The following is a 24,734-nucleotide window of genomic DNA, read 5'->3' on the forward strand; positions in this document are numbered from 1 at the left end:
ATTTTTCTAATCACCGTAGTATGATGTATACACAGGCAGATAACAGGGAAATAATCTACAGGGATTCTCTGTGTGGCCATTTATAATGACCTGAATGCCACCAATGTTGGCACTGTCCTGACATGTGGCTGTGTAGCTTTCCTGATCACTTGCCCAATTCATTTTATTACTGAAAATGATTAAATATGTAGTCAAAACATTAGAATTATCGATATCTGTACAAATCACCATCATGTTAAAAGTTTTGTGAGCATTTGCTTGCTGAAGAGGACTTTTAAAGCATATCCTGAAAAAGTCAAAAATCCTAAGAAATTTTTTTTTTACCGTTTACCAGTTTTCAGCACATTTTCTGTAAAATGTTAATGATTTTTTTAAAACAGGTAATTTCATAATTATGCTACACATTCGGCGCCTCAAACTGTCTTCCGCAAGGTGCATGATAGTGACCTACAGTAAATTGTACTCTGCTTTAATGAGATGCATAATTAATATTTTGTGCTTTACTGTCCTTTCCATGGAAGGCTAATGTAACAGAACATACATTGACTATCCTGCACGCACACTTATCAGGGAAGCGATTGTATCTCTGCTTTAATTAGGCTACATGCTTTGCAATGTAGAATTACTATTTACAACTTTAATAATTTAATTATGGCATCTTAGTAGTGTAAACCATTTAATGGAAAATTGTTATTACATGGACCATTATAACACATTATATTAACACTTGAGTCTTAAATGAGCTAGAGAAGCAATATTTCTCCTTGTGGAGACCACCAACTAGTCTAAGCAATCCTTTATGCCCGGTAATGTCCTCTGGGGAAAAATGCTATGCCAATTTTATTCCTGCAGTAGACAAAAACTGACTCTCGAGTGGGGGTAGCAAGAACTATTCCTTCTAGGACGTCCGCTCTGGGACTTACAGAGTTAAAATTCTAAACTATCTGCATAGGTAGAGTTGTTTTTGGCCTCTTTGAAGCCCAATTTTGTGTTATTTTAACATTTTGCTTCCCAGAGAGCATAGCTTAATGGGAAAAGTGGTAGCCAGAGTATAAGTCAACGTCAACAAGTTTATTAACATGACTGGGGATAAAAGTCAGACCGACAACTCTTCTCAAAGAAAGAGACATCTGACGATTGATCTTTTGGGGTTTTTACCTCTCATCAGTACACAGAAGGGTACTTGTTAGCCGCATGAGGGAAAAGATAACCCCCAAAACAGCTATCTGCAGATGGGTGTATGTTTCTTTTGAAATACACTGTCATTTGGCTAAATCATCACATTGCATTAGCAGATTAAAATATTAGTTTTCTATAAAGTGTTAAAAAGAATTGAATATTCAAGGAAGGAATATTAGAATAAATCCATGCTAATAAGGCTTTGAAATCCTAACTATACAACGTTAACTTTAAAATATACACAAGTAAATAATAATTATATAGTTAAACATATTATAGAGGTGAATTGGCAGATCATACAAAATGTAACAAATACTGTACATTGCTGGCCTTGTCCTGCCACGCGTTTCGCTTTATGCTTGGTCAAGGGGCTCACTAAAGAATAGGCAATACTGGAAAAGCAGTTTCTTTCTTCTGAAAGAGTGCCAATTATGCAAATTGTCTCTTCAGAGAGGAAGAGAGCTAGAACTCTAGTGCCACCTATTGGAAGGTAGCAATCCTACAAGTCAATGTCGACCCTTTAACGAGCCTTGTCACATGACTTAGGATAAAAGCCAAAACACAATCTCAATTTGCAGACACTGTGTTTCGGGGTACTGCCCCTCGTCAGTGCAAAGCGGAGATCTGGTTTGGCTGTGTGAGAGGCGTCTGACCGATATCCCAAAAGTATTGTTTCTCCTTGCGGAGATCAACATGCTAAGCATGCCGAGGTGAGGAGACTTAAAGCCGCAATGCTCCTCTGGGTAATATGCTAATTATGCAAATTGTCTCTTCAGAGAGGAAGACAGTAGAAAGAGTTAAAGCTGCAATTTTTTTATCCATGGACACTCTATATGCAAATCTTAGCTCTACCATGTCCTTTTAGCAAAACAGCTTTGCAGTTATGTCGTACAATATTGCTTAGGCTGGAATTTCACTTTAAGTGTATTTAACCCCATCCCAATGTTGGACATAATAGTACATCCTACATTGGGTGCAAGTGTATTGAGCTGCACCCATACCAAACCCTGCAGGTGTCATGTAAACTATACAGGTGCCATTTACCTTTTCAGCAGTGACCAGAGCATGCTCTGCTCGATGCTGTCTAACCTTTTTAATTCTGTGCTCATTATCTGACAGTAGCATGTAATGTAATGTCATCTTCCTCAGGAGTCTGATTCCCCCCCAATGACATTTTGAGATGCTGATGGGTTGCCTCTTGAAGGCCCTTATAGCTGCCATGTTGATACTCATGTGAAGCACAGCTCAGTGTCGGAGTTACCATATGTTTTGGGGCTGACAGTACTTAGCTACGTGGTAACTAAATGTCATCTACAGTAGAAGATGTAACTATTTTTTTAGGATTATGCCCATTATCAATGCTCTTTATTCTCCACCAATTAGGGTGGAATTGAATATATTGATCCATAATAATTGGAGTAGAATTTTAGAAGCGCTATCCTGCCTTTAAACAGTAAGATTGGCATCCTAATACTTTTGCAAATAGGCATGGTTCCTTGGTCCATACTGGTAAAAACTATACAGTAAGGTTTTACTTTTCTTTTGCTTGTTTATGTATTGTATAAAAATGGGCAAATTTATTTGAGTGGAATTTAATTCAACTTGAATTCTACAAAATTCAGCATTCTGGAGAACACTTCTTTTGTCATTTTCTCTAAGCGAATTTAGCAAAATGATAGCCACCATCTTGATGAATAGTAGAAGTTAAAAAGAAAAAAACATACCTCACTGCTCACCTTTCTGTCCATTGCAATAACTCCATGCCCGCTGTCTAGTCTTCTGCACCTCCGCTGTGTTGCATCTCCATGCTGGGGCTGCCAGCTGTGATCAGGCTCCGAGGTTCATTGCACCTGCTCAGGGGCCAACTCACACCCAAAATCCCTGGCTCAGAGTGACTACCTTGCTTGAGATAAGATACAACAGAGCCGTGGAGGGCCAGACAGCGGACAAGGAGCAGCTGGAGGGGCCACAGAGGTGAGCAGTAAGGTGAGTTTTAGGATTGATTTTTTGAATTTTTACATTTTATAGTTATTATGCTCTGGGGTCTGTGAGACCCCAAAGCATAAAAAGAGGCATTAAATTTGCTACAAATAACTTCTCTATGAATCGAATTTCCACATATCCGCACAAATAGGCGAATATGAGTTTTATCTGATCTGCCCATATTTAGCAGTGTATTATTTCATGAACATATTTTCCAACTATTTTAATCTTAATATATACTTTCCTTGTAATGTCTTCACATCATATTCCGTCTGGATGTGTCCGGATCCCGGAATTCCAAGCGGCAGAAGTTCACCGACCACCATATTGGGATACCCAAGTGACGGGTGTCTCAATATGGAAACTGCTGGTGGTACCAGTCTCTTGCGCAGTACCACCAGCGGAACACCGTCGCACCACACACACACACGCACACTGTATACGCCGTACGCACCACACACAGTATACGCCGTACATACCACACACTCTATACGCCGTTCGTACCACACTCACTGTATACGCCGTACGTACCACACACTCTATACGCCGTTCGTACCACACACACTGTATACATCGTATGCACCACACACACACATACACTGTATGCGCCGTACGCACCACACACACAAACACACACTGTATATGCTGAACGCACCACACATACACACACTGTATATGCCGTACGCACCACACACACACTGTATACGCCATATGTACCACACACAGACACACACACAGTATATGCCATATGCAGCCTCTTGTGTGGTACCACCAGCGGAACACCATCGCGAACACGCCGCCGCCGGGATCAGCTGAATGATTCACTGACCGCCACCATCTTTGTACAGGAGGAGCACCTGAGCAGTTTTAATGTGGCAGCCGCTATCTGTCTACACAAAGATGGCTGCAGTCCGATTTACTGTGCCTGCGCGAATTCCACGCAAGCCAAAAGACAATTCTGACATTACAGCAGGGGATCACAGAGGATTCATTTTGTGAGGTAAAATATTTCACTGACTGTTTTTAAACAATATTTTACCTCAAAATGTATCGTCTGTAATCCCCTGCTGTAATGTCAGTATTGTCTTTTGCTTCCTCCCCTGCCCAGGAGCTGTGTCTGTGATCCCCTGCTGTAATGTCAGTATTGTCTTTTGCTTCCTCCCCTGCCCAGGAGCTGTGGTATGTTCTGTACACGGTCAGACACAGACAATTTTTAAAATGAGCTTAGACAGGTCAAAGAACAGAGCACAGATGGAGAAGTCAGCACATGGGCAAAGACAGAGTGGATAGGTGGGTGAGCACATCGGGGGAAAGATTCTCAATGCTGCAAAGCCTGCCCCCATAGTGACATTACCGCCCTCCCGATGCGATAGCATCCGGCCTCCATCTAGTGGTTTAATAACAGTTAAGTATTGTGTAGTCTATACAGACTGTGATTTTTAGCATAAAAGGTAGAGCCTTGTTCATTACATCATTGTCTGGCTCACACAGTCTCTCTGTACTCTGTAATTAGCAAAGTGTGATTGTGATAGTGAGAGTGTGATTAAATAATAAACCTCAATTTCTAACACTCATAACACATAATTTGCAGATATGACATGCAGATGGGAAAATCTGTTTTTCCATAGGTAACCCCATTTTGTTTCGCTGCCCTCCCGACGCGTTTCGGTGAATGCCTTATTATTTTGTTTCAAAATTACTTTTATTAGGGGATTTTTACAATATAGGGAATAATAATACGTCAGGAAAGGAATGAAGGGAAAGGAAAGGCAACCAAACAAAGGAAAAGAGAAAAGGGGTTAGGGAGGAAGAGGAGAGAAGAGGGTTAAAGAAAAAATGAAAAAAAAAAGCAAATGAAGACCATCTTTACATAATTGCACCACAAGAATTAACATAACAAGTACATAAAATAAAGTATAGATTAAAAGAATTCTGGCAAAGTAAGAAGACATTACATCAAGAGGATTTTCTTCCTTGAGTTCCAAGAGGACCATTTGGAATTATATTTATGTAGAGAGTTATTCCTTAAAGCTATGGAGGTTTCAAAGGAGTTATGGGAGAACGTAATATCAGTTAGAGGGAATATCCATCGATTTACACTTTGATACAGTACACATTTTTATAACATGCCCTCGGTAGCCCCATTTTGCACAGTATAGGTAGAAGTGTTGAATACAAAGTAACTTGAATTCTGATAGTATACAATGACTCATATTGACACTTGGTCACCAAAATCCTTAATCTGGTCCAGGTACGGACTGGGGCTGAAATTTAGCCCTGGCATTTGAAATCACACAGGCCCATACTGTCCTTATCCCCAAGCACCAGATGGAATATATTACGAATATTTCCCTGGATGGTGGAAAGTAAGATTTACTACAAGACCAATATACTAATGATACCCGTGAGCTGCTGGGGTAAGTGATGGAGTCAGTGACTTTGTGCTCCTTCACAATTCTTAGGCTACGTTCACATTTGCGCCTTTGGGCACAGCGTCGCCGACGCATACCGACGCATGCGTCATGCGCCCCTATCTTTAACATGGGGGGCGCATGGACATGCGCCGGTATGCATTGTATTGCGTTTTACGACGCATGCGTCATATAGTCGCACAGACAGGGCGCAGAGGTTGTTCCTTGTAGCGTTTTCCCTGCGCCGAAATTCCTGCTCTGTGCTTTCTTATGACAACGCATGCGTCGCAAAACGCAGTGTTGTGCACATGCGTTGGTTGTGTCGCGTCGCGTCGCCGATGCTGCACCCAACAACGCAAATGTGAACGTAGCCTTAGCAGTATGGGTGTCTTGAGAACACAGGATTCTGTTAACAATGTAGCAGACAAGGTAGCCCACAACCAGACAGGCCCTTCTGGCATTTGCCAGAATTGCCAAATGGCCAGTCCGGCCCTGATCTGGTCTATTCTTATTCATTGGTTTCCCGGCACCGGATCACGATTTTAGACCTGGTTATCCTCTCCGCCACTAGACATCTTCACAGTTAATTCTCTCCTATACCTTCTAACACAAAAGAGGAGCAGCATTACGAGTGGTGTAATACAGCAAGCAGCTGATATTGTCACCGACATAGAGACACTTCTTACTCTCTGAATAGGCTGCCATACACAATGCAGAGCAGAACCTGTGAATAAAGAATTTCCTGCAGAGTCTCTCCATGATCAGAAAGGCGCACTCCTCCTTTATTCCATCCGGATCTAACAAAACACATTTGTTTCTGCCTGAAAGGTGTAAGGCAGCAGCTGCTCTGCTCTATTTTAATGCTAACATCCCTATTTACTTTGCTTACACCGTTCATTTCTTTTTTTTTAAATAGCTATGTTAAAATATCCTGCATGAATTCTTAGGAGGCTCCGAGAGATACTGACTGTTTTTGATTAAAAAAAAAAAATTATTAATATTCTGAGGAAAGCAAATCACAAAATAATAAACGGAATTTCATCAATAAAGCGAAGCTGTCAACACAAAATGACTGTTAAAACCAAGCTTAGCAACTAGTAGTGGACATAGCTCTAGAAATCATATCTTTAGTGCCAAAAATCATTCTTTTTTCAAATTTTCCAATTGAAATGTTCATTGATTGGCAACTTTCTGCCTATGCACAGTGTACACCGAAATCGGTGAGTGGGGCGGGGTTATACAGAGCTGAGCATTCAGAGAACTGGTAGATCTGCAGCAGATAAAAAGATTTGATCAAAACTGCAGCGATCAGCCCAGTAATTGATAGATTGCTGTAATCAGGGTCTCTGCCCTTACCTCATGCTGCTCTCAGATGCAGTAGAAAAAAACATGATGACAGATCAGCTCTAAAGTAAAATTTCAAAATTTCGTTCTGAGATCTAATATTAAGATCTGATGAACTGTATCAGCTACAGAAAAAAAAATGGCATTGATCTTGTAAACCCACGTTAACATTTGTGATCACCAAAGCAGCGCCGCTTCTGATTATACTCTCCTCCTATTCGAGACGTAGCCAGCGCTCGCTGCCACTATCAGCAGGGCCTATTTAATAGACTATTAACTGAAAGGAATGTGTCTCTCACCATTAATTAATAGAAGGTACACATTAAATAAGAGATGACTAAAGTTTCCTTATAACATCAAAGTATGTCGCACAGTCACCCACATTTACTTTAGTAATACAGTCTTTATTGTTTCAGACAAAGCCATTGAATTAAGTAAAGCTCACAATTATCAAGCGGTTTATTTACGAGCTGTCGTGGATTGAAAAGGGTGAAAGCCATGACATTGAATAAAGCAAACAAAAGGAGAAATGAGCAAGATGGTGTTATCGTAGTTGTTTGATGAAATAAATGACTATATGAATGGTTGAACTGTTGAAATTACAATTCATATCTGAAGAAAGGGGGGAAAACAAGAGATAGCTTAATTAAAGAGGTTGTCTGGGAATAATTTTGATTCAATTAAATTTTGATTAAATAACAAATACAGGAACACTCATCCTCGCCAGGTTCACTGTTAAGTTCAAGCTAAGCTTTTCTTCATTAGTTCCATGCCGCCATGCTAGCTTTAAAGGGAATCCGCCTGCAGGTTTTTGCTATATAACCTGAAGTAGGGGGCTGAGACGCTGATTTCAGCGATGTGTCACTTATTAGGCTGTGGGCTGTTGTGTTAATACCATGAGTATTTTATCAGCAGGAGATTATCACTGTCGGACTGGTGCCTATGTGCATCATTGTCCAGCCACACCCCCAGCACTGATTAGCAGCTTACTGTCAATATGCAGTATACAAATCTCTGGCTCCATTTTATTGAAGACACTGTATAAATGTACCAATAAAAATGCTGGTGTAGAACAGGTTCAATAGCAAGTCTATTTAGCTAATGAGGTCGAAAAAGTGCTTTAAATGCACATTGCACACTATATGTGTGTATTTATCTCTGTATCACAGTAACATGTAATCAAAATATATATTAGAGCATAATAGCTAACAGTTAACTGAGGTGACAGGAGTGTATAGCACAATTTATTTATTACTATAGCATAAGAAGCAGTAATTAAATAGAATCCGAGCAAAAATATGGCAGTATTCCTTAGGAGGATTCCAGAGATGAGTGTGGCCCCAACCCCGACGCGTGTTTCGGTGAATGCCTTAGTCAGGGGGTATTTACCGAAATGCACGTTTATGCTGGTGCTCTCGGATGAGGTTGCAAAAACCCATGGCAGTTTCCATTGAGGTACCTGTGTCCAGTTTTGCTGATGATCCTCTTAGGCACCTATCAGCCATATGCATGTTTCTTTAGGCACACCACTGCAATTTCTTTAGTTACACCCCTACTTTTAGTCTTTGTAATAATGAGTAATAGGTATGTAATAGTAGTGTGTGTTTAACCAAAAAGAAGAATATGAAAAAAAGCTTGATACTATATGCAAAAGGCAATGGCCCCATTTCATCATAGCTTTCACACCAGAATTGTGATGTAAAAATGATGAAAAGTCTCAGAATGTTCCTGTTATATTAAGACTATCATCTGTGTTTTGAGATGTTTCTTCAGAGAGGATTAAGACTAGAACTCTAGACCCACCTATTGGAAATAGCAGTCCTAAAAGTTAATATCAACCCTTTAACGAGCCTTGTCATATGACTTAGGATAAAAGCCATAACCAGAATCTCAACTGAGTCTTGCCATGTGGCAAGGCTCGCTAAAGGGTCTATATTGACTTTTTAGGATTGCTACTTCCAGGAGGTGACATTAGAGTTCTAGTCCTCTTCCTCTTTGAAGAGGCAATTTGCATATTTCATTTCCTAGAGGAGCATTAAAAGGCTTTAAAGTCTCCTCACACTGGCATGCCAGTCTTGACATGTGTTTGTCCACAAGGAAGAAACATTACCCCTAGAGATGTTTCCTCCCATTGCAGTCCTACGTCTGATAAAAATGAACCTACACTTACTGGAAACTCTGAACGAGCAGGAAGAATTAGTGTAAAATACCCCAACGGACAGTTTGAACATTTCCGGATTACTGTACTAATTTTGGATTTTAATACAGATACAGTGGTATGAAAAAAAATCATTGACAAAAATAAAATGAAACACGTGTAACGAAAATAAACTTGATTTAAACAATAGGTCACTTTTTGATGACACATTTCCGTTAACAATTGGGCCAACCTAGTTTACGATAGTAGCTGTTATGGTTTGTACTATGATTTCATGAACTTTGAGCGTCATAGCTGGTCTGTTGGTAAAGTGCAGGGAGAGAAGGGAATGTCAGTTCCTACATTTGGAAAGCAGGGCTATGTAATCGTATGGGTAACTTGATTGCTACAATAAGTGGTTTTCTACCAGTAACTGTAAAGTGAAGGAATCAGCGATACCTCAGATACCGCTGAATACACTACAAAACATGTCATATAAGTGAACACCAGAACAAATTTACTTTTTCTCTTTTTTGACAGGGGTAGTCTGTAAGAATTGTGTTATCTTTCTAAAGCTGGAGTCACACACAATGCATAAAAAAAAATCGGTCTGTTTTACACGGACGAGAATTGCAGAAATGTTCCCTGAACAGTGATCCGTATGTCATCCGTGTGTAATGCGAGGATGCAATTTTCTTGCATGTAAGAATCCGTGTGACATCCGTATGGTGAGATTTTCTTGTCGGCTTGCAAAATTGACATACAATGGATCCATGGCCTCAAATATTCGTGAAAACATAATATATATATATATACATATATATATATATTATGTTAATATATATATATATATATGAGACTCATATATATATATAAATCTTTATATTTCATACAGAGTTAGATAGCAGAATAGCCAATAATTCAATTGTCGGCATCTGTAAAATCATTACAGAACCCAAGAGGATATAGGACATGTTTTACATACAGTAAACCATTGCATATCCATTAGTTTTTTTATATGTCCCTCACTAATAAAGTTAGTAGTGTGTGTGTAAAATTTTAGAGCTGTAGGTGTTAAATTAACGGATTAATTCACAGAGAAAACCAGTGTGGGCTCCTGCGCAATTTTCTCCACCAGAGAGGAAAAGCCAGTGACTGAGGGCAGATATTAATAGCCTGGAGAGGGTCCATGGTTATTGCCCCCCCCCCCCGGCTAAAAACATCTGCCCCCAGCCACCCGAGAAAAGGCGCATCTTACAGATAAATCTTATTCCGGCACTTAGCCTTTCTCTTTCCATTGCCCTGTAGGGGTGTCATATGGGGTAATAAATGGTTAATGTCAGCTTGCTATTGTAAGGTGACACTAAGCCCAGTTAATAATGGAGAGGTGTCAATAAGACACCAATCCATTAGTAATCCACTAGTATGAAAGGGTTAATAAATACACACACTTGCATAATAAAGTCTTTTAATGAAATAATTAAACACAGGTTTCCCATCTTTATTGCACTCTCAGTCCAAGCAAAGCCCTCGTTCTTCTGTAAAAAAAAATCCAAAATAAAAAGGCAACAATATCCCATACCTGTCCGCCGTACAGTCAAGTCACACGCTGCAATCCATCTCAAGAGGTTAAATAATTTACAACCCTGAGCAGTGCTCTACGTCAGTGGTAGTCACGGAGGCTGCGCAGACTCCCCACTTGATGCGGTGAACTTGACAGGTGGGAAAATGATCAGAAACTTTCCCATGCTAATGAGTTCATGTCTGGTCAGGCAGGGAGGCTGCGCAGACAGCTTTTCATTCATTACACAGTGGTTTACAGCTGGGGCGGTAGCATTAGCACTGCTCTCAGTTGTAAACTATTTAACCCCTTGAGATGGATTGCAGCGTGGGGCTTGACTGTATGGCAGACAGGTATGAGATAATGTTTCTTTATTTTGGATTTTGTTTTACAGAGGAACAAGGGCTTCTCTTGGATTGAGAGAGTAATGAAGATGGAAAACCTGTGCATTTAATTATTTCATTAAAATACTTTATTCTGCATGTGTGTGTATTTTTTTACTTTTTTATACTAGTGGATTAATAATGGAAAGGCGTCTTATTGACACCTCTCCATTGTTAACCGGGCTTAATGTCACCTTACAATAGCAAGGTGACATTAACCCCACATGCCACAGCTACAGGGCAGTGGGGAGAGAGAGGCTAAGTGCCGGAATAGGCGCATCTTACAGATGCGCCTTTTCTGAGGTAGCTGGGGGCAGATGTTTTTAGCCAGGGGGCAATAACCATGGTCCCTCTCTAAGCTATTAATATCTGCCCTCAGTCACTGGCTTTCCCTCTCTGGTGGAGAAAATTGAGCAGGAGCCCATGCCAGTTTTTTACATGATTTAATTCTTTAATTTAACACTTACAGCTCCACAATTTTAGACACACATACTACTAACACTATTAGTGAGGGACATATATAAATCTAACGGATATGCAATGGTTTACTGTATGTAAACCATGTATCATATCCCGTCGGATTCTGCAATGATATTACAGAAGCTGACAATTGAATTGTCGGCTATTCTGCTACCTAACTCTCTATGAAATATAAATATATCTATATATGTGTGTCAATGACATATATATATATACAGTGGGGAAAAAAAGTATTTAGTCAGTTAGCAATAGTGCAAGTTCCACCACTTAAAAATATGAGAGGCGTCTGTAATTTACATCATAGGTAGACCTCAACTATGGGAGGCAAACTGAGAAAAAAAAATCCAGAAAATCACATTGTCTGTTTTTTTAACAATTTATTTGCATATTATGGTGGAAAATAAGTATTTGGTCAGAAACAAACAATCAAGATTTCTGGCTCTCACAGACCTGTAACTTCTTCTTTAAGAGTCTCCTCTTTCCTCCACTCATTACCTGTAGTAATGGCACCTGTTTAAACTTGTTATCAGTATAAAAAGACACCTGTGCACACCCTCAAACAGTCTGACTCCAAACTCCACTATGGTGAAGACCAAAGAGCTGTCAAAGGACACCAGAAACAAAATTGTAGCCCTGCACCAGGCTGGGAAGACTGAATCTGCAGTAGCCAACCAGCTTGGAGTGAAGAAATCAACAGTGGGAGCAATAATTAGAAAATGGAAGACATACAAAACCACTGATAATCTCCCTCGATCTGGGGCTCCACGCAAAATCCCACCCCGCGGGGTCAGAATGATCACAAGAACGGTGAGCAAAAATCCCAGAACCACGCGGGGGGACCTAGTGAATGAACTGCAAAGAGCTGGGACCAATGTAACAAGGCCTACCATAAGTAACACACTACGCCACCATGGACTCAGATCCTGCAGTGCCAGACGTGTCCCACTGCTTAAGCCAGTACATGTCCGGGCCCGTCTGAAGTTTGCTAGAGAGCATTTGGATGATCCAGAGGAGTTTTGGGAGAATGTCCTGTGGTCTGATGAAACCAAACTGGAACTGTTTGGTAGAAACACAACTTGTCGTGTTTGGAGGAAAAAGAATACTGAGCTGCATCCATCAAACACCATACCTACTGTAAAGCATGGTGGTGGAAACATCATGCTTTGGGGCTGTTTCTCTGCAAAGGGGCCAGGACGACTGATCCGGGTACATGAAAGAATGAATGGGGCCATGTATTGTGAGATTTTGAGTGCAAACCTCCTTCCATCAGCAAGGGCATTGAAGATGAAACGTGGCTGGGTCTTTCAACATGACAATGATCCAAAGCACACCACCAGGGCAACGAAGGAGTGGCTTCGTAAGAAGCATTTCAAGGTCCTGGAGTGGCCTAGCCAGTCTCCAGATCTCAACCCTATAGAAAACCTTTGGAGGGAGTTGAAAGTCTGTGTTGCCAAGCGAAAAGCCAAAAACATCACTGCTCTAGAGGAGATCTGCATGGAGGAATGGGCCAACATACCAACAACAGTGTGTGGCAACCTTGTGAAGACTTACAGAAAACGTTTGACCTCTGTCATTGCCAACAAAGAATATATTACAAAGTATTGAGATGAAATTTTGTTTCTGACCAAATACTTATTTTCCACCACAATATGCAAATAAATTGTTAAAAAAACAGACAATGTGATTTTCTGGATTTTTTTTTCTCAGTTTGTCTCCCATAGTTGAGGTCTACCTATGATGTAAATTACAGACGCCTCTCATTTTTTTAAGTGGTGGAACTTGCACTATTGCTGACTGACTAAATACTTTTTTGCCCCACTGTATACTGTATATAAATGACACATATATATAGATATATATAGTATATACCTATACTATGTGTATTTTTTTTATCTATTCTATTCTATCATGTCAGTGTGATTTTACTGTACACCGCACTGAATTGCCGGCTTTTCGAAAAGACACCGGTGCATATTTCTCGCAAGTCACACTGATGGTCTGTGTGGTGTGCGAGTTTTTCTCGCACCCAAAGACTTTCATTGGCGAGTCTCGGCCAATATACGGTGCAAATCACAGCATGCTGCGATTTCACTTGCACATATAATAAGGCTAAGGAAAAAAATTGATGATGGGGCCGCCCCATAGATTAACATTGGGTCGAGTGCTATGCGATTTTTTCTCGTGTAGCACTTGTCCGTATTCCTCCTAGTCCTAGTGTGACTCCGGCCTAATACTAAGTACCTTTATAATGTTCGCTAAATATCATGGTTATCTAAGTGGCACTTAGGAGATAACATATGTGACCTTCAACAAACAAGGAAATGCTGTGTTTTCTGTTGACTAAGTGTTTTTCCATATAGATGAACTAAGAGGAAATATTGTGTGAACACATTGGCATTCACAAGGAACATTCAACATTACTCATAGCTGATAAGCTCGGGGATTTGGAATCCATCATACTTCACTCAAGCTGATTCTCCAATCATTTTTATGGTCATTAGACAGCATGACAGTTGTTCAAATATGCAAATGTCCTCTGTTGTCCAGGCTTTGGCAGGACACCATCTCACTACACATTTGGTAAATGGAGTATACTAAGTAGAGAGCACAACAAAGCAATTCTAATGTGTAGGCATTCTGCAGCGTCTGGGGTTTGCATAAAACATGGAGAAACTGGTTCAGAAGAAGACAGTGATCTGTAAATTCTTATAAATTACAGCTGTAAAAACATATCTCACTGCCATTTGTTCCAGATATCACATCTGGTCTAGTTGCCTGGATTTCAGCTTCTCTGATTAGCCATATTTGCCCTATATAATATAGTTATTTACTGTGAAATGAATAAAGCCTTCAATGGCAACTAACCTTTTCTTTACTTAAAGAGGATGTCTACTACTCAGATAACTCCTTCTCAATTCCTACGTTTCCGGCTTGTAAAATAATAACATCTATACTCACCTCTGGTGCTGGCTCCATTCCAGTAGTGTCGGCACTGGCTCTACCGGGGATCGTATGACATTGTTATGTCACGCGATCCCTCTGGCCAATTAGCTCTGGCTTTATTCACTCTGTCTTTGGACGTAGGACGTACATCCAGATGAAGTGAGTGCACAGCTGTATGTGATTTGTCCTCATGCGGAGAGAGTGAAGCCAGCACTGAGTGGACAAACCTTCAAGAGAAAAATTATGACATTTTCTAGTGGACATTAGACATTAAATAACCATAGATTAATAATAATCTTTATTTTTATATAGCGCTAACATATTCCGCAGCGCTTTACAGTTTGCACACATTATCATCACTGTCCCTGATGGGGCTCACAATCTAAAATCCCTATCAGTATGTCTTTGGAATTAAAGCTTGATTTAGATAGGTCTATAATCAAGGATCAAGGGTTCATGGGAAAAGCTCATTTTCCTTTTGTCTCCTTTCTTTCTCTCCTCCCCCTCTAATCTTTCCTCTCTTTCCTTTCTGTTTTCTTGCTTTTATTATTATTATTATTTATTGTTATAGCGCCATTTATTCCATGGCGCTTTACATGTGAGGAGGGGTATACATCATAAAAACAAGTACAATAATCTTGAACAATACAAGTCATAACTGGTACAGGAGGAGAGAGGACCCTGCTCACGAGGGCTCACAATCTACAAGGGATGGGTGAGGATACAGTAGGCGAGCGTAGAGCTTGTCGTGCAGCGGTTTGGTCATGTTTATTCTTAAAGACAATCCCTTCAAACTAAACTTGAAGGGATTGTCTCATGTTTGTTTTTCTGGAGCTCTCCTCTTCTCTACCTCCTCGCTTCCCGATAGCTGGGATGTCTTGAGGTCCTGAAGATCGATAGGGCTGGTGGCATGGCTGCTTGGCTGAGTTGTCGTCTCCAACTGCGTGCTCTCCAATGGATGCTAGCTGAATCATCTTTGTTTCTACAATTCTGGATAAGCACAGCGACTCCGATGCTGGCCAGATCCAGCAAACTGGCAAGATTTTGAGCAGCGCTTGCAAGCTGTATTGCAAACAGCTTGTAAACATGTGGTCTTCGCCTAGGAAGCCAGCTAATGCAGATGTGGCCAGTAAATGAGATAATGAGCTGCAAAACATAAAATAAAAAATCCTCACTTTCTAGGGAACTGAGGGTTTTTTATAAAAATTAAATAGCAAAGTTGCTTATTTTTTAAGCACTTTCCAACTATTTGCAAACATGAGGCATACCGTTTAGAGTATTGATGGAGAAGAATATGGAGCTAATTAGGTTGTAAATGTGTCATTAGGTTTTTAAATAGGTATAATTATATATATATATACATATATATATATTAAGCAATGATGTATCCTGAAGCTATGCCATCACTTTGTGATCAGTGAGGGGACCCAACCTCTGGGACCTTCACCGATCCTGAGAATAAAAACAACTTCAGCCCTGATTAAGCTCTGAGGGCCCTGCAATTTTTTTGTCTGCACAGTGCCACTTTGACCACCTATTGCAATTCAAGTGTATGAGGCTGGATTGCTGGGAATCCCAATTTGCAGCCGACAAAAAGTGAAGAAGCAGCAGCACTGAGTCAGCACTGTGGCCCAATCAATGTCAAGGCTACTGGATGCCCGAGACGTTGGACCTCTACAGATTTCGAAGATATCAGGGGCGGACATATCATTGGTGAAACCTGTGCGAGCCCTCTTCTGTCTCACTTTTTGGTTCTTGACAACATTGGTTTATAATCCTTCAGATAAGGGGCTGTAAAGTAACTGGAAGCGTCAATGTATATTTGGAAGAATACAGTATTTTTCATTGATTTCTTTTTCTCCCTAACGTCTGCAAGATCTGCTGTACTGTATATATAGATATTTATCTTGTAAAGATTTTACCATTTAGAATGAGAGAGATATTAATAAATCTGGTCTTGAATGGCCATCTGGGAATGTCTTCAGCTTCTAGCATACTGTGTGAGTGCCGACTGCTGAACAAGACCTTAATATAATGCCTGTGGCTCACAGTACAAAGCCGCATTGTATCCAGATGTTCACACATATTTAATTGTCTTTCGTTTGTTTTAATAAATTAGTGATGCAGGATAATAACACTATATTTTGTTAGAAAGATTTTTCCAAAACCATCGGTAAGATTGCATTCTCTCTCTGTATATTGTGCAAGGAAAGACAATACTGTGTGTGTGTTCGGGTTGGAAAAGTCGTGACCAGTCCTTGTATTACGTTCCGGCTCAGACCGATTTGCATTGGCCCTAAGGCTGTTTCTTACTGATGGGGTCCAAGTTAACTCATTCTGCAGCCAACAATAGAAAGTACAACACAGAGGCTGTAGAAGGGAAATGATCCAACATTTTTAATGAAAACCAGTTAATACTTTTCAACCCCAAATATATGCATTTAATTTAAACAAAAAATGCCCCTGAAGGTGTCCACATCTTTACGGACACTTTCACACTTTCAGTATTAGGTCAGTATTTTACCTCAGTATTTGTAAGTCAAGACCAGTAGTGTGTGATAAATCTAGAAGTGGTGATGTGTTTCTATTATACTTTTCCTCTGATTGTTCCACTCCTGGATTTTGGCTCACAAATACTGATGTGAAATACTGAGCGCGTGACCCTAATAAAACCTCATCCTTGTGTCATGTTATCTGATGGTCCCGATGCCACACAATGGCAGAATGTTCAACCCCGAAAAAATCAAACACAAAAGTTGCTGAGACCGTAGTTCTAACCTGAAAATGAACCCTGTTACTCACTGCCATGAGCAATACTATGCTTTACAAATTACTAGCTGACAACTTTCCATCATAGTGAGTATCTATTCTCACCAGTCACTTATGTTTGATTTTATGAAGATGAGAGATACGCTAATTAATACTGTCAGCTCAGTCATATTTTAATACACAGTATAATGCACCCTACATTTCACGTTGTGAATGCAATCATTCAGTTGTCAATCCTGCCCTTCAGCTTTGATTTCTAAAACCAGTAGAGCTGGTTAGTTTCCAATTGCTACTAATGGTCCAACTTCATTACTGGGCCAGTGAATAAGATATACAATATACAAAAAGTGAGAATTGCTCTCAATATTACCAATATTGCATGCCAAGCATGAATTCTTCAGACGGGAAGAGCAGGACTTCTGCATATAGCTGCGGAGCACATAGTGATGTCAGAGAGGAACATCAACTGGACAATGTCTCCTGTACAGCCTAGTAATATCCAGTGTTAGGCCATGTTCACACCTTCAGTATTTGGTGAGCTTTTTACCTCAGTATTTGTAAGCAAAAACCAGGAGTGGGTGATAAATCCAGAAGTGGTGACTGGTGACGTGTTTCTATTATACTTTCCCTCTGATTGTTCCATTCCTGGTTTTGGCTTACAAATTCTGAGGTAAAATAATGGTTTCTGAGGTTAAATAATGACCTAATGTTGAACGTGTGAACGTGGCCTTAGGACTCGTGCAATGGCTATATTTTCAGTTCAACTGTGAACCAACAAAACATTCATTACACTCGGACCAATATTATTCTGTGGGGCTGTGCTTTACGCCTGAGTTTGATCAGATATTCAGATCGCACTCGGCCATACTAGTCAATGAGTCCATGGAAACCATCAGACTGCAGTCAAATGATATCTGAGTGCAGTCCGATTTCCACAGACTGACAAAAGGGAAAAGATGGAGAAATTATTTTCTCTATCTTCTCCTCATCCAAGAGGATCAGACCACACTGTAATCAAGTCTGATCAGAATGTGTTTATCGTAATTGACCAGATTCTGTCATGTGACCCTGGCCTAAATCACAGTCGTGCACTGTTACCTGTCAGGAAAATATACTAGACGAAGAACTATAGGCCATGCAGAGGTCGGACCAGGTCCTAGGACCTGTGGGGTGAACCTACTGCCACTATATGACATCACTGTCAGTTATCCCTGTTCTGTGACAACATTATAAGCATTATATCCATTTGGGTGTCATCACTGTCAGTTTGCTGTTATATTTTGTCACATTTTTTACAATGACGCACTGTGATAGTATTGTTTTGTTACCTTTCCTGCACCATGACATCACTGTGATTATTGTTCCCTGAATTTACACTGGCTGTTTATGTTTATTGTGAGCGAGTATTCCTAGGAAAGCTCCTTTCCCATTAATTAAACAGGCGGCCAAACTACTGACAAGCAGACGCCCAGTCATTACATGAAATGATTTTGAAAGCTTTAAAAATCTTTGTCCTCGGCAGCACATTATCCTGTGTAAACAGGCCTCATGCTGCTGAGAACGATGGCAGCCTATGTGCCCTGAACGATCTATTACCATTCATTCTGTGCGCATAGGAAATGTGGCCTAGCAGACGCGCATGACTGGATGACACCTTATCCGAGCACAATCGCTCATCATCACTAGCGCTGATAGTTGTTTATAGGACTACCCATTGAATTGTACACCTTCTATAACATTTTTAATTCTAAAACATATAAAATACATAGAGCAAATAACTTTTTTTAATCTCTACTTCCAGATGTATTTTTTTATTTTAGAGATTGTTATGTAACTACATTCTGTCTCACTATTTCTGCACATTTTTGCACTGTTTGCACCACTCCCTAGATATCACCGTGGTAAATGCATTGCCTGCAGTTAGACATATTAATTCTTTTCACGATCCTTATGTCTTTCGGCCAATATTAATGTTCCTTCATTTAACCCACTGTGCAGTTGGCTGCCTAAATGTCAAACCCTTAAAAGCTTGCAGGCAAACCAAGCGTGGCCGAGTGGAGTTTAATGCTACATGGAGGTCTGATGTCTTGTCAACAGTTATAGAATATGTACCGGTATGTCTCTGTGCAAGCAACAATTAATTATTAATTCTGCTTGTGGAGAAAGCACCAGTCATAGAAGGGGGCCGATACACACGGTGCAGTCAAAGGGGCAAAGCTACTGTGGCGTAATGCAAAGGGGGGAAATTATCAAGGCTTTTGTGTCACCAATTTTGCCAAAATTATTTTTGGGCAAAAATATGCATTTTTTTCAAAACTTTTGACTTTTTGTGGTCTTGAAAGTGGATGAAGTATGAGAATTGCAATATTCCTGATTTATGAATTGCATACTTTTAGTATCAATTATCACTGTACTAGGGGGTGTAAAAAAAATTGGGAAATGTCACTGTGCCAAACTTGGCACAAATAATAGCAATATGGCCACAAGAACTGACTTTAATAAGTTTCCTCTTGGTAAATCTCCCCCAAATCTGTACCTGGGCTTCCAATTATGGTGCATTATTTGTAGCACTGATCTCGTACATCAACTGATTGCAGCACAGGAGTGGACATACTATTGGTGCAACCGCATCGGGGCCTAAGAGTTAAGGGGCCCACTTCTGCCTCCAAAGCAGATGAAATTGTGCATTATGATGATTTATTAGACTACAAAGGGCCCATATATTATTATTATTGATCAGGGACCCTTTTCTGTCTGTGTCCGCTCCTGCTGCAGCAGATCTGACAATTACTTTTGATGTGCAGGCATTGCAGGACCTTAGGTATCCATGGTTCCGACCACTGATATAGTGACAGTTAGTTGCTAGTGGTCGCAACCATGGATACCTGAAGTCCTGCAATGCCTGCACATGAGGAAAGAAACATAGGGAATCAGAAAAACTATGCCTTATCTCTAATTAGATGTATTTGCTAACATTATTATTGTTACACCTACTTCATATTTGGATATGATCTTGGAGATGCAAATACCCCTTTAATAAATTATTGGTATTAACTAAATGTGACTACTACCATATGTAAAAATCCTTTTTTTTGCCATGTCTAAGGTGTTCACAGCCATTAATGCCATGACCACGCTTCATATTGTGTCATCATTGCATTTTAGCCATCATGAAAATAAGTATTGTAAATGTAAAATATCCAGCAGAGTTCGCTTGATACCATCTGCCTTGTAAACAATGTAGTTTGCCAGTAGGTTTTATAAATGGCACTCATACTAGTTAGATTACCGCTTTCACGGAGTGCACGTCAACTTTTTATGGGCTTCAAGGGTTCTCGAAAATAGAGAAGCAGACGGAAAATTGAGCCCCTTCTGCACCCAATAGAGAGAGCAGGTTGTTATGCACATTTCTTATTCCATAAGTCTGGGACCCAGATGTTATAGTAATAGCATCCAAAACAAAACTAATCTCATTTCTGCGTTTGCCGTTCTGCAGTGCCTGTCATTTAGTCCAGATATTGGTTTTCAATACATTGCAAAGTGATCTGATATAAATTCACCGGATCCATGTGATGTGTGATGTTGGCACACTGATGTCTTGTGGGTTCAGATGTAGCAGAGCTCAGTTTGTTATTTAACAGAACGCGTTACTTTGCATTATTGGCGGTTTTATATAAAGCTGCAGGTTAACCTATATTGCATTAACTTTTTGTTGTGCAGCAAATTGCACAATCAGCTCTGCTACATCTGTTACACTAATTGTATTGATTCTTTGAAAAGTCTTGTTACAAACTTTAACAATTCCAGACTAATACAACAATGAAAATAATTTGTGATGCATTCATTCATTAAGGATCGCAATTACAAAATACAGGGACAGGTAACATGGGAATTTACTGTAATGTGTATATATCGGAGAGACCCCCTCCCCGCTAGTAATTGATTGTACACAAGTGTCAGCGTGAATGTAATGTATTTTCGGTACTTTAGTATAGATTACTGAGATTACTGTTTATTTTGATGCATAAATGGATGATTCTCACTAATTATTTTTCATTTTTCATGCAGCACTTACAAATGTGAAGCTATGGGCAATCGATCGACAATGTTTTCAGACTATAATGATGAGGACGGGTCTAATCAAGCACACCGAATATATGGAGTTTTTAAAAAGGTACATCATTTTTTAATCAAATTGTGTTTTTTTTAAGGCAATTTCTTCCTCTAGCTTTAGATCGATGCATGCGATGAACAATAGTAAAATAATAATGATGCCATCAATTAAGAATAATGAATTTACCTTGTTAAATATAAAATTGTAGATTCTTTAAAGGGAATCTGTCAGCAGTTTTTTTTCTATGTAATCTAAAGACAGCAGGAGATAGAGGCTGATGCACAGAATTTAGGGATGTGTCACTTCTTTTTGGCTGCGTGCTGTTGTTTATTTACAAAGAAGGTTTTGTTACCAGGAGATTATCACTGCCTGGATTAAAGGACACAGGCCTGTTAGACCGACCACGCCCCCTTCTCTGATAAGCAGCTCACTGTCCATAGACAATGTGCACAGGAAGCTGTGGTGTGGGCAGAGTTAGCTCTGTGAGCTCTGCTTCATGCTACAGTACATCTAAGGGCTCATACTCACATGCGAGAAACTCGGATGAGTCTCGCACGTCAATACCCGGCACTGCACCCGGCACTCAGGAGCGGAGTGTGAGGCTCCATGTATTGCTATGCAGCCGCACGCTCCGATCTGAGTGCCGGGTATTGACGTGCGAAACTCATCCGAATTTATCGCATGTGAGAATGAGCCCTAAAGCTGGGGTTACACTTGCGAGTGTGATACGAGAAACTCGCGCGAGTCCATCTCATCAATACCCGGCACTGCCGCCGGCACTCAGGTCCGGAGCATTCAACTGCATGTATTTCTATGCAGCTGCACACTCCGGTCCTGAGTGCCGGCGGCAGTGCCGGGTATTGAGGATTCGCACGAGTTTCTCGTATCACACTCACAAGTGTGACCCCCGGCCTTAGTATTACTTTCAACACCACTCCTGACAATCAGCTTGTAACAGGGCTGACGATTGAGTCAACCACCCTCTATTATAGAATTAATGACTAACGTAATCAGAACTCCAGAGTTCGTGCAGCGCCCCAGAGTCCTGGTCGTTGCAGTAATGTCGCTCTGCCGCTAAGGGGAGTGATGTTATGTCTGATTGCACTAAAGGAGTTCACCTGACCAGGTATCACAAGCACACATTACACTTCACACTCCGGCCACCAGGGGGAGCAAAAGGCACTATGTATTAGGCCACTCCTCACACTGGTAAAACTGGGGTCGGATAGGAAGTTAGAACAGAACGCAGCCTGGGAGAGCTCCAGGGAGGACCTGTCAGGGGTGGGTTCCTGACAGGGGCCTAGCAGAAAGGATAGAGAGTGACGGAACCGCGCCTGCACTACCTTGCGGCGCTATCCCAAGGAAGGACACGAAGAGAAGGATATTGTGGAAAAGTGAGAAACGAGATCAAAGCACAAAGGAGAGCCAGTAGGAGTCGTGCCCCGAGAATGGCAACATCCTACTGAGGCGCGTAGCCGGTGACCGGAACACCGAGGGAGTAAGTGACTTCAAGCATTACTTCAAATACCGCAGGACAGTTGATTATAGGTTGGCTGTCTACCATACATCACCTAAGAAGACATAGGGGGCAAGCGTGGAGAGGGGCGTCTCTAGGGTCCCAGAATAGCTCTGAGCCTTCCCGTCAAACGAGTGCGTCCTATCCAGATAAACTTGGGGGACGGAGAGAGAGAGAGAAAGAGAAAGAACGAGAACAGAAGTTGTGAGGACTATCCCGAATGCTCAGCAGGGAAGAACTACAACACACAGGCGCTAGTGGTAGGCACTGATTTCCACCTGCAAAGGGAACTCTGGATGTGCCTTCGGACCGGCCGGTCTCAGACAGCCCTGTTAACAGTGCTCTGGATTGAGGATCCCGAAGTCTTCAGTAAAAGGTAAAGAGACTGCAACCCTGTGTCCTCGTTATTAACTGCGCCTCACATCATCGCCACCTACACTACTGGGAAGCCCTGGGGACACACTTCACCTGTGGGAAGGTATACCATCCAGTTGCCATTCCATCACCCCAGCGGACCCCTAAGCAGAATCGGTCACCCTGACCGAACACCACAGGTGGCGTCACGAACCCTTGACAAACTACCTTCACCCCTTTCATTGGACGCCCCTTAGCAGGGTCACAGACCGGGTCCAGCCACCATGACAACCCCAGAACTGAGACAGAGAGGACCGGTACCGAGTACACCGCGGCCCTGCGTCTGGGGGCGCTCCATTCGGTTTTGAACTTTTTGGGACAAAGATATGTTCAAATTTTACAGATATTTGATTCACCATTTGCAACTTTTCAAAAAGTTGCAAAATTTGGTGCAAATATAGAGCAGTCCACACCTGGAGCGATTTTATGTACAGCCGAAATTTTTGTTTAGCAAATTATGCAACATTTTTCCAAAACATGTGAATTGTTGTTGTAAAAGTTACAAAAATGATTAAACAGGCAAAAAGAAAATTTTTAAATTTGTGCAAAACCCATGAGCCATGTGTGCCATTGTCACGAATTTAGTGCAAGAAATGCAAGCGAATACCAAAGAATTAAAAAACGAAAAGTGACTTAGAAACAAGAATTCAAGTGGTGTAGTAGGCCCTAAGAGTTTTTAGTGTCTAGCTACCGAGCCTCACTGACCGCTGCAGCTTGTACTGTGCAGTGTGAGATCTCAGCAGCTGGAGGGACCCTGAGAAGCTGTCAATAAGGCAAAATAGGCAGAGATTGAATTTCAACAATCAAAACGGATTATTCAGCTGATCTGACATGGATTATCAAAGTAAGCACACCAATCTCATCAAGTCTAAGAGATCTATATAATAATCTAAGCACTTTTAGTGTATAATGTGGTGTCACATCTGCTATAGCCTCACCTGAATTGCCCTCTTTTGCCAGAAATAACTTAACTTTTCCATTGTGCCAGTCAGGATTGCCTTTGATTTAACTAAATCAATGCTGACCAAGTTGACGATATGTTTTAGCAACATATTAATATTCATACACAAGCTTTTACACATACAATATTTATCTCCATTTCCCTTCTAGATTCTTAAGACTCAAGAATGCTGACCCAAAAGTCTGCAACGGATTAAGGAGATAAATGTGAAAAATAGGATTTTCTCTTTACAGATTTCTGATTTCCTTTCATAGGATATTTTGCATATTAAGCTCTTTAACCTTTGACCCCAATGGAGCTTTTCCTGACAACTGTCAGGATTAATATGGACAAGACCTTAATACTGTGAGCTATATATTATCTAAATACAGCTTAGCCTATAGTTATAGAGCACAAGAAATAATCTAGTAATCTCTTATCTCGGTGTGCCCGGGAATATATTGACAAAAATCTTCATTAGTCTTTCCGGTTTTTGTTTTTCTCTTGGGTATTTTTACGCATTTGCTGACTTTTATAGAAATTAGGGCATGAGAAATTTA

General features: G+C 40.7%; 1 protein-coding gene across 6 annotated transcripts in view; it reads left to right on the plus strand.

The window, feature by feature from the left end:
- PRKG1 (protein kinase cGMP-dependent 1) overlaps positions 1–24,734 on the plus strand; it is a 1,430,268-nt gene that overhangs the window by 1,044,711 nt on the left and 360,823 nt on the right. For all 6 annotated transcript variants that reach the window (XM_069753539.1, XM_069753538.1, XM_069753540.1 and 3 more), the window contains exon 4: positions 21,259–21,364. In XM_069753539.1, the coding sequence (XP_069609640.1) occupies positions 21,259–21,364 (106 nt within the window). The remainder of the gene's footprint in view (positions 1–21,258; positions 21,365–24,734) is intronic.

The sequence above is a fragment of the Ranitomeya imitator genome, chromosome 2 (assembly GCF_032444005.1).
Source record: "Ranitomeya imitator isolate aRanImi1 chromosome 2, aRanImi1.pri, whole genome shotgun sequence".
Taxonomy (NCBI): Eukaryota; Metazoa; Chordata; class Amphibia; order Anura; family Dendrobatidae; genus Ranitomeya; species Ranitomeya imitator.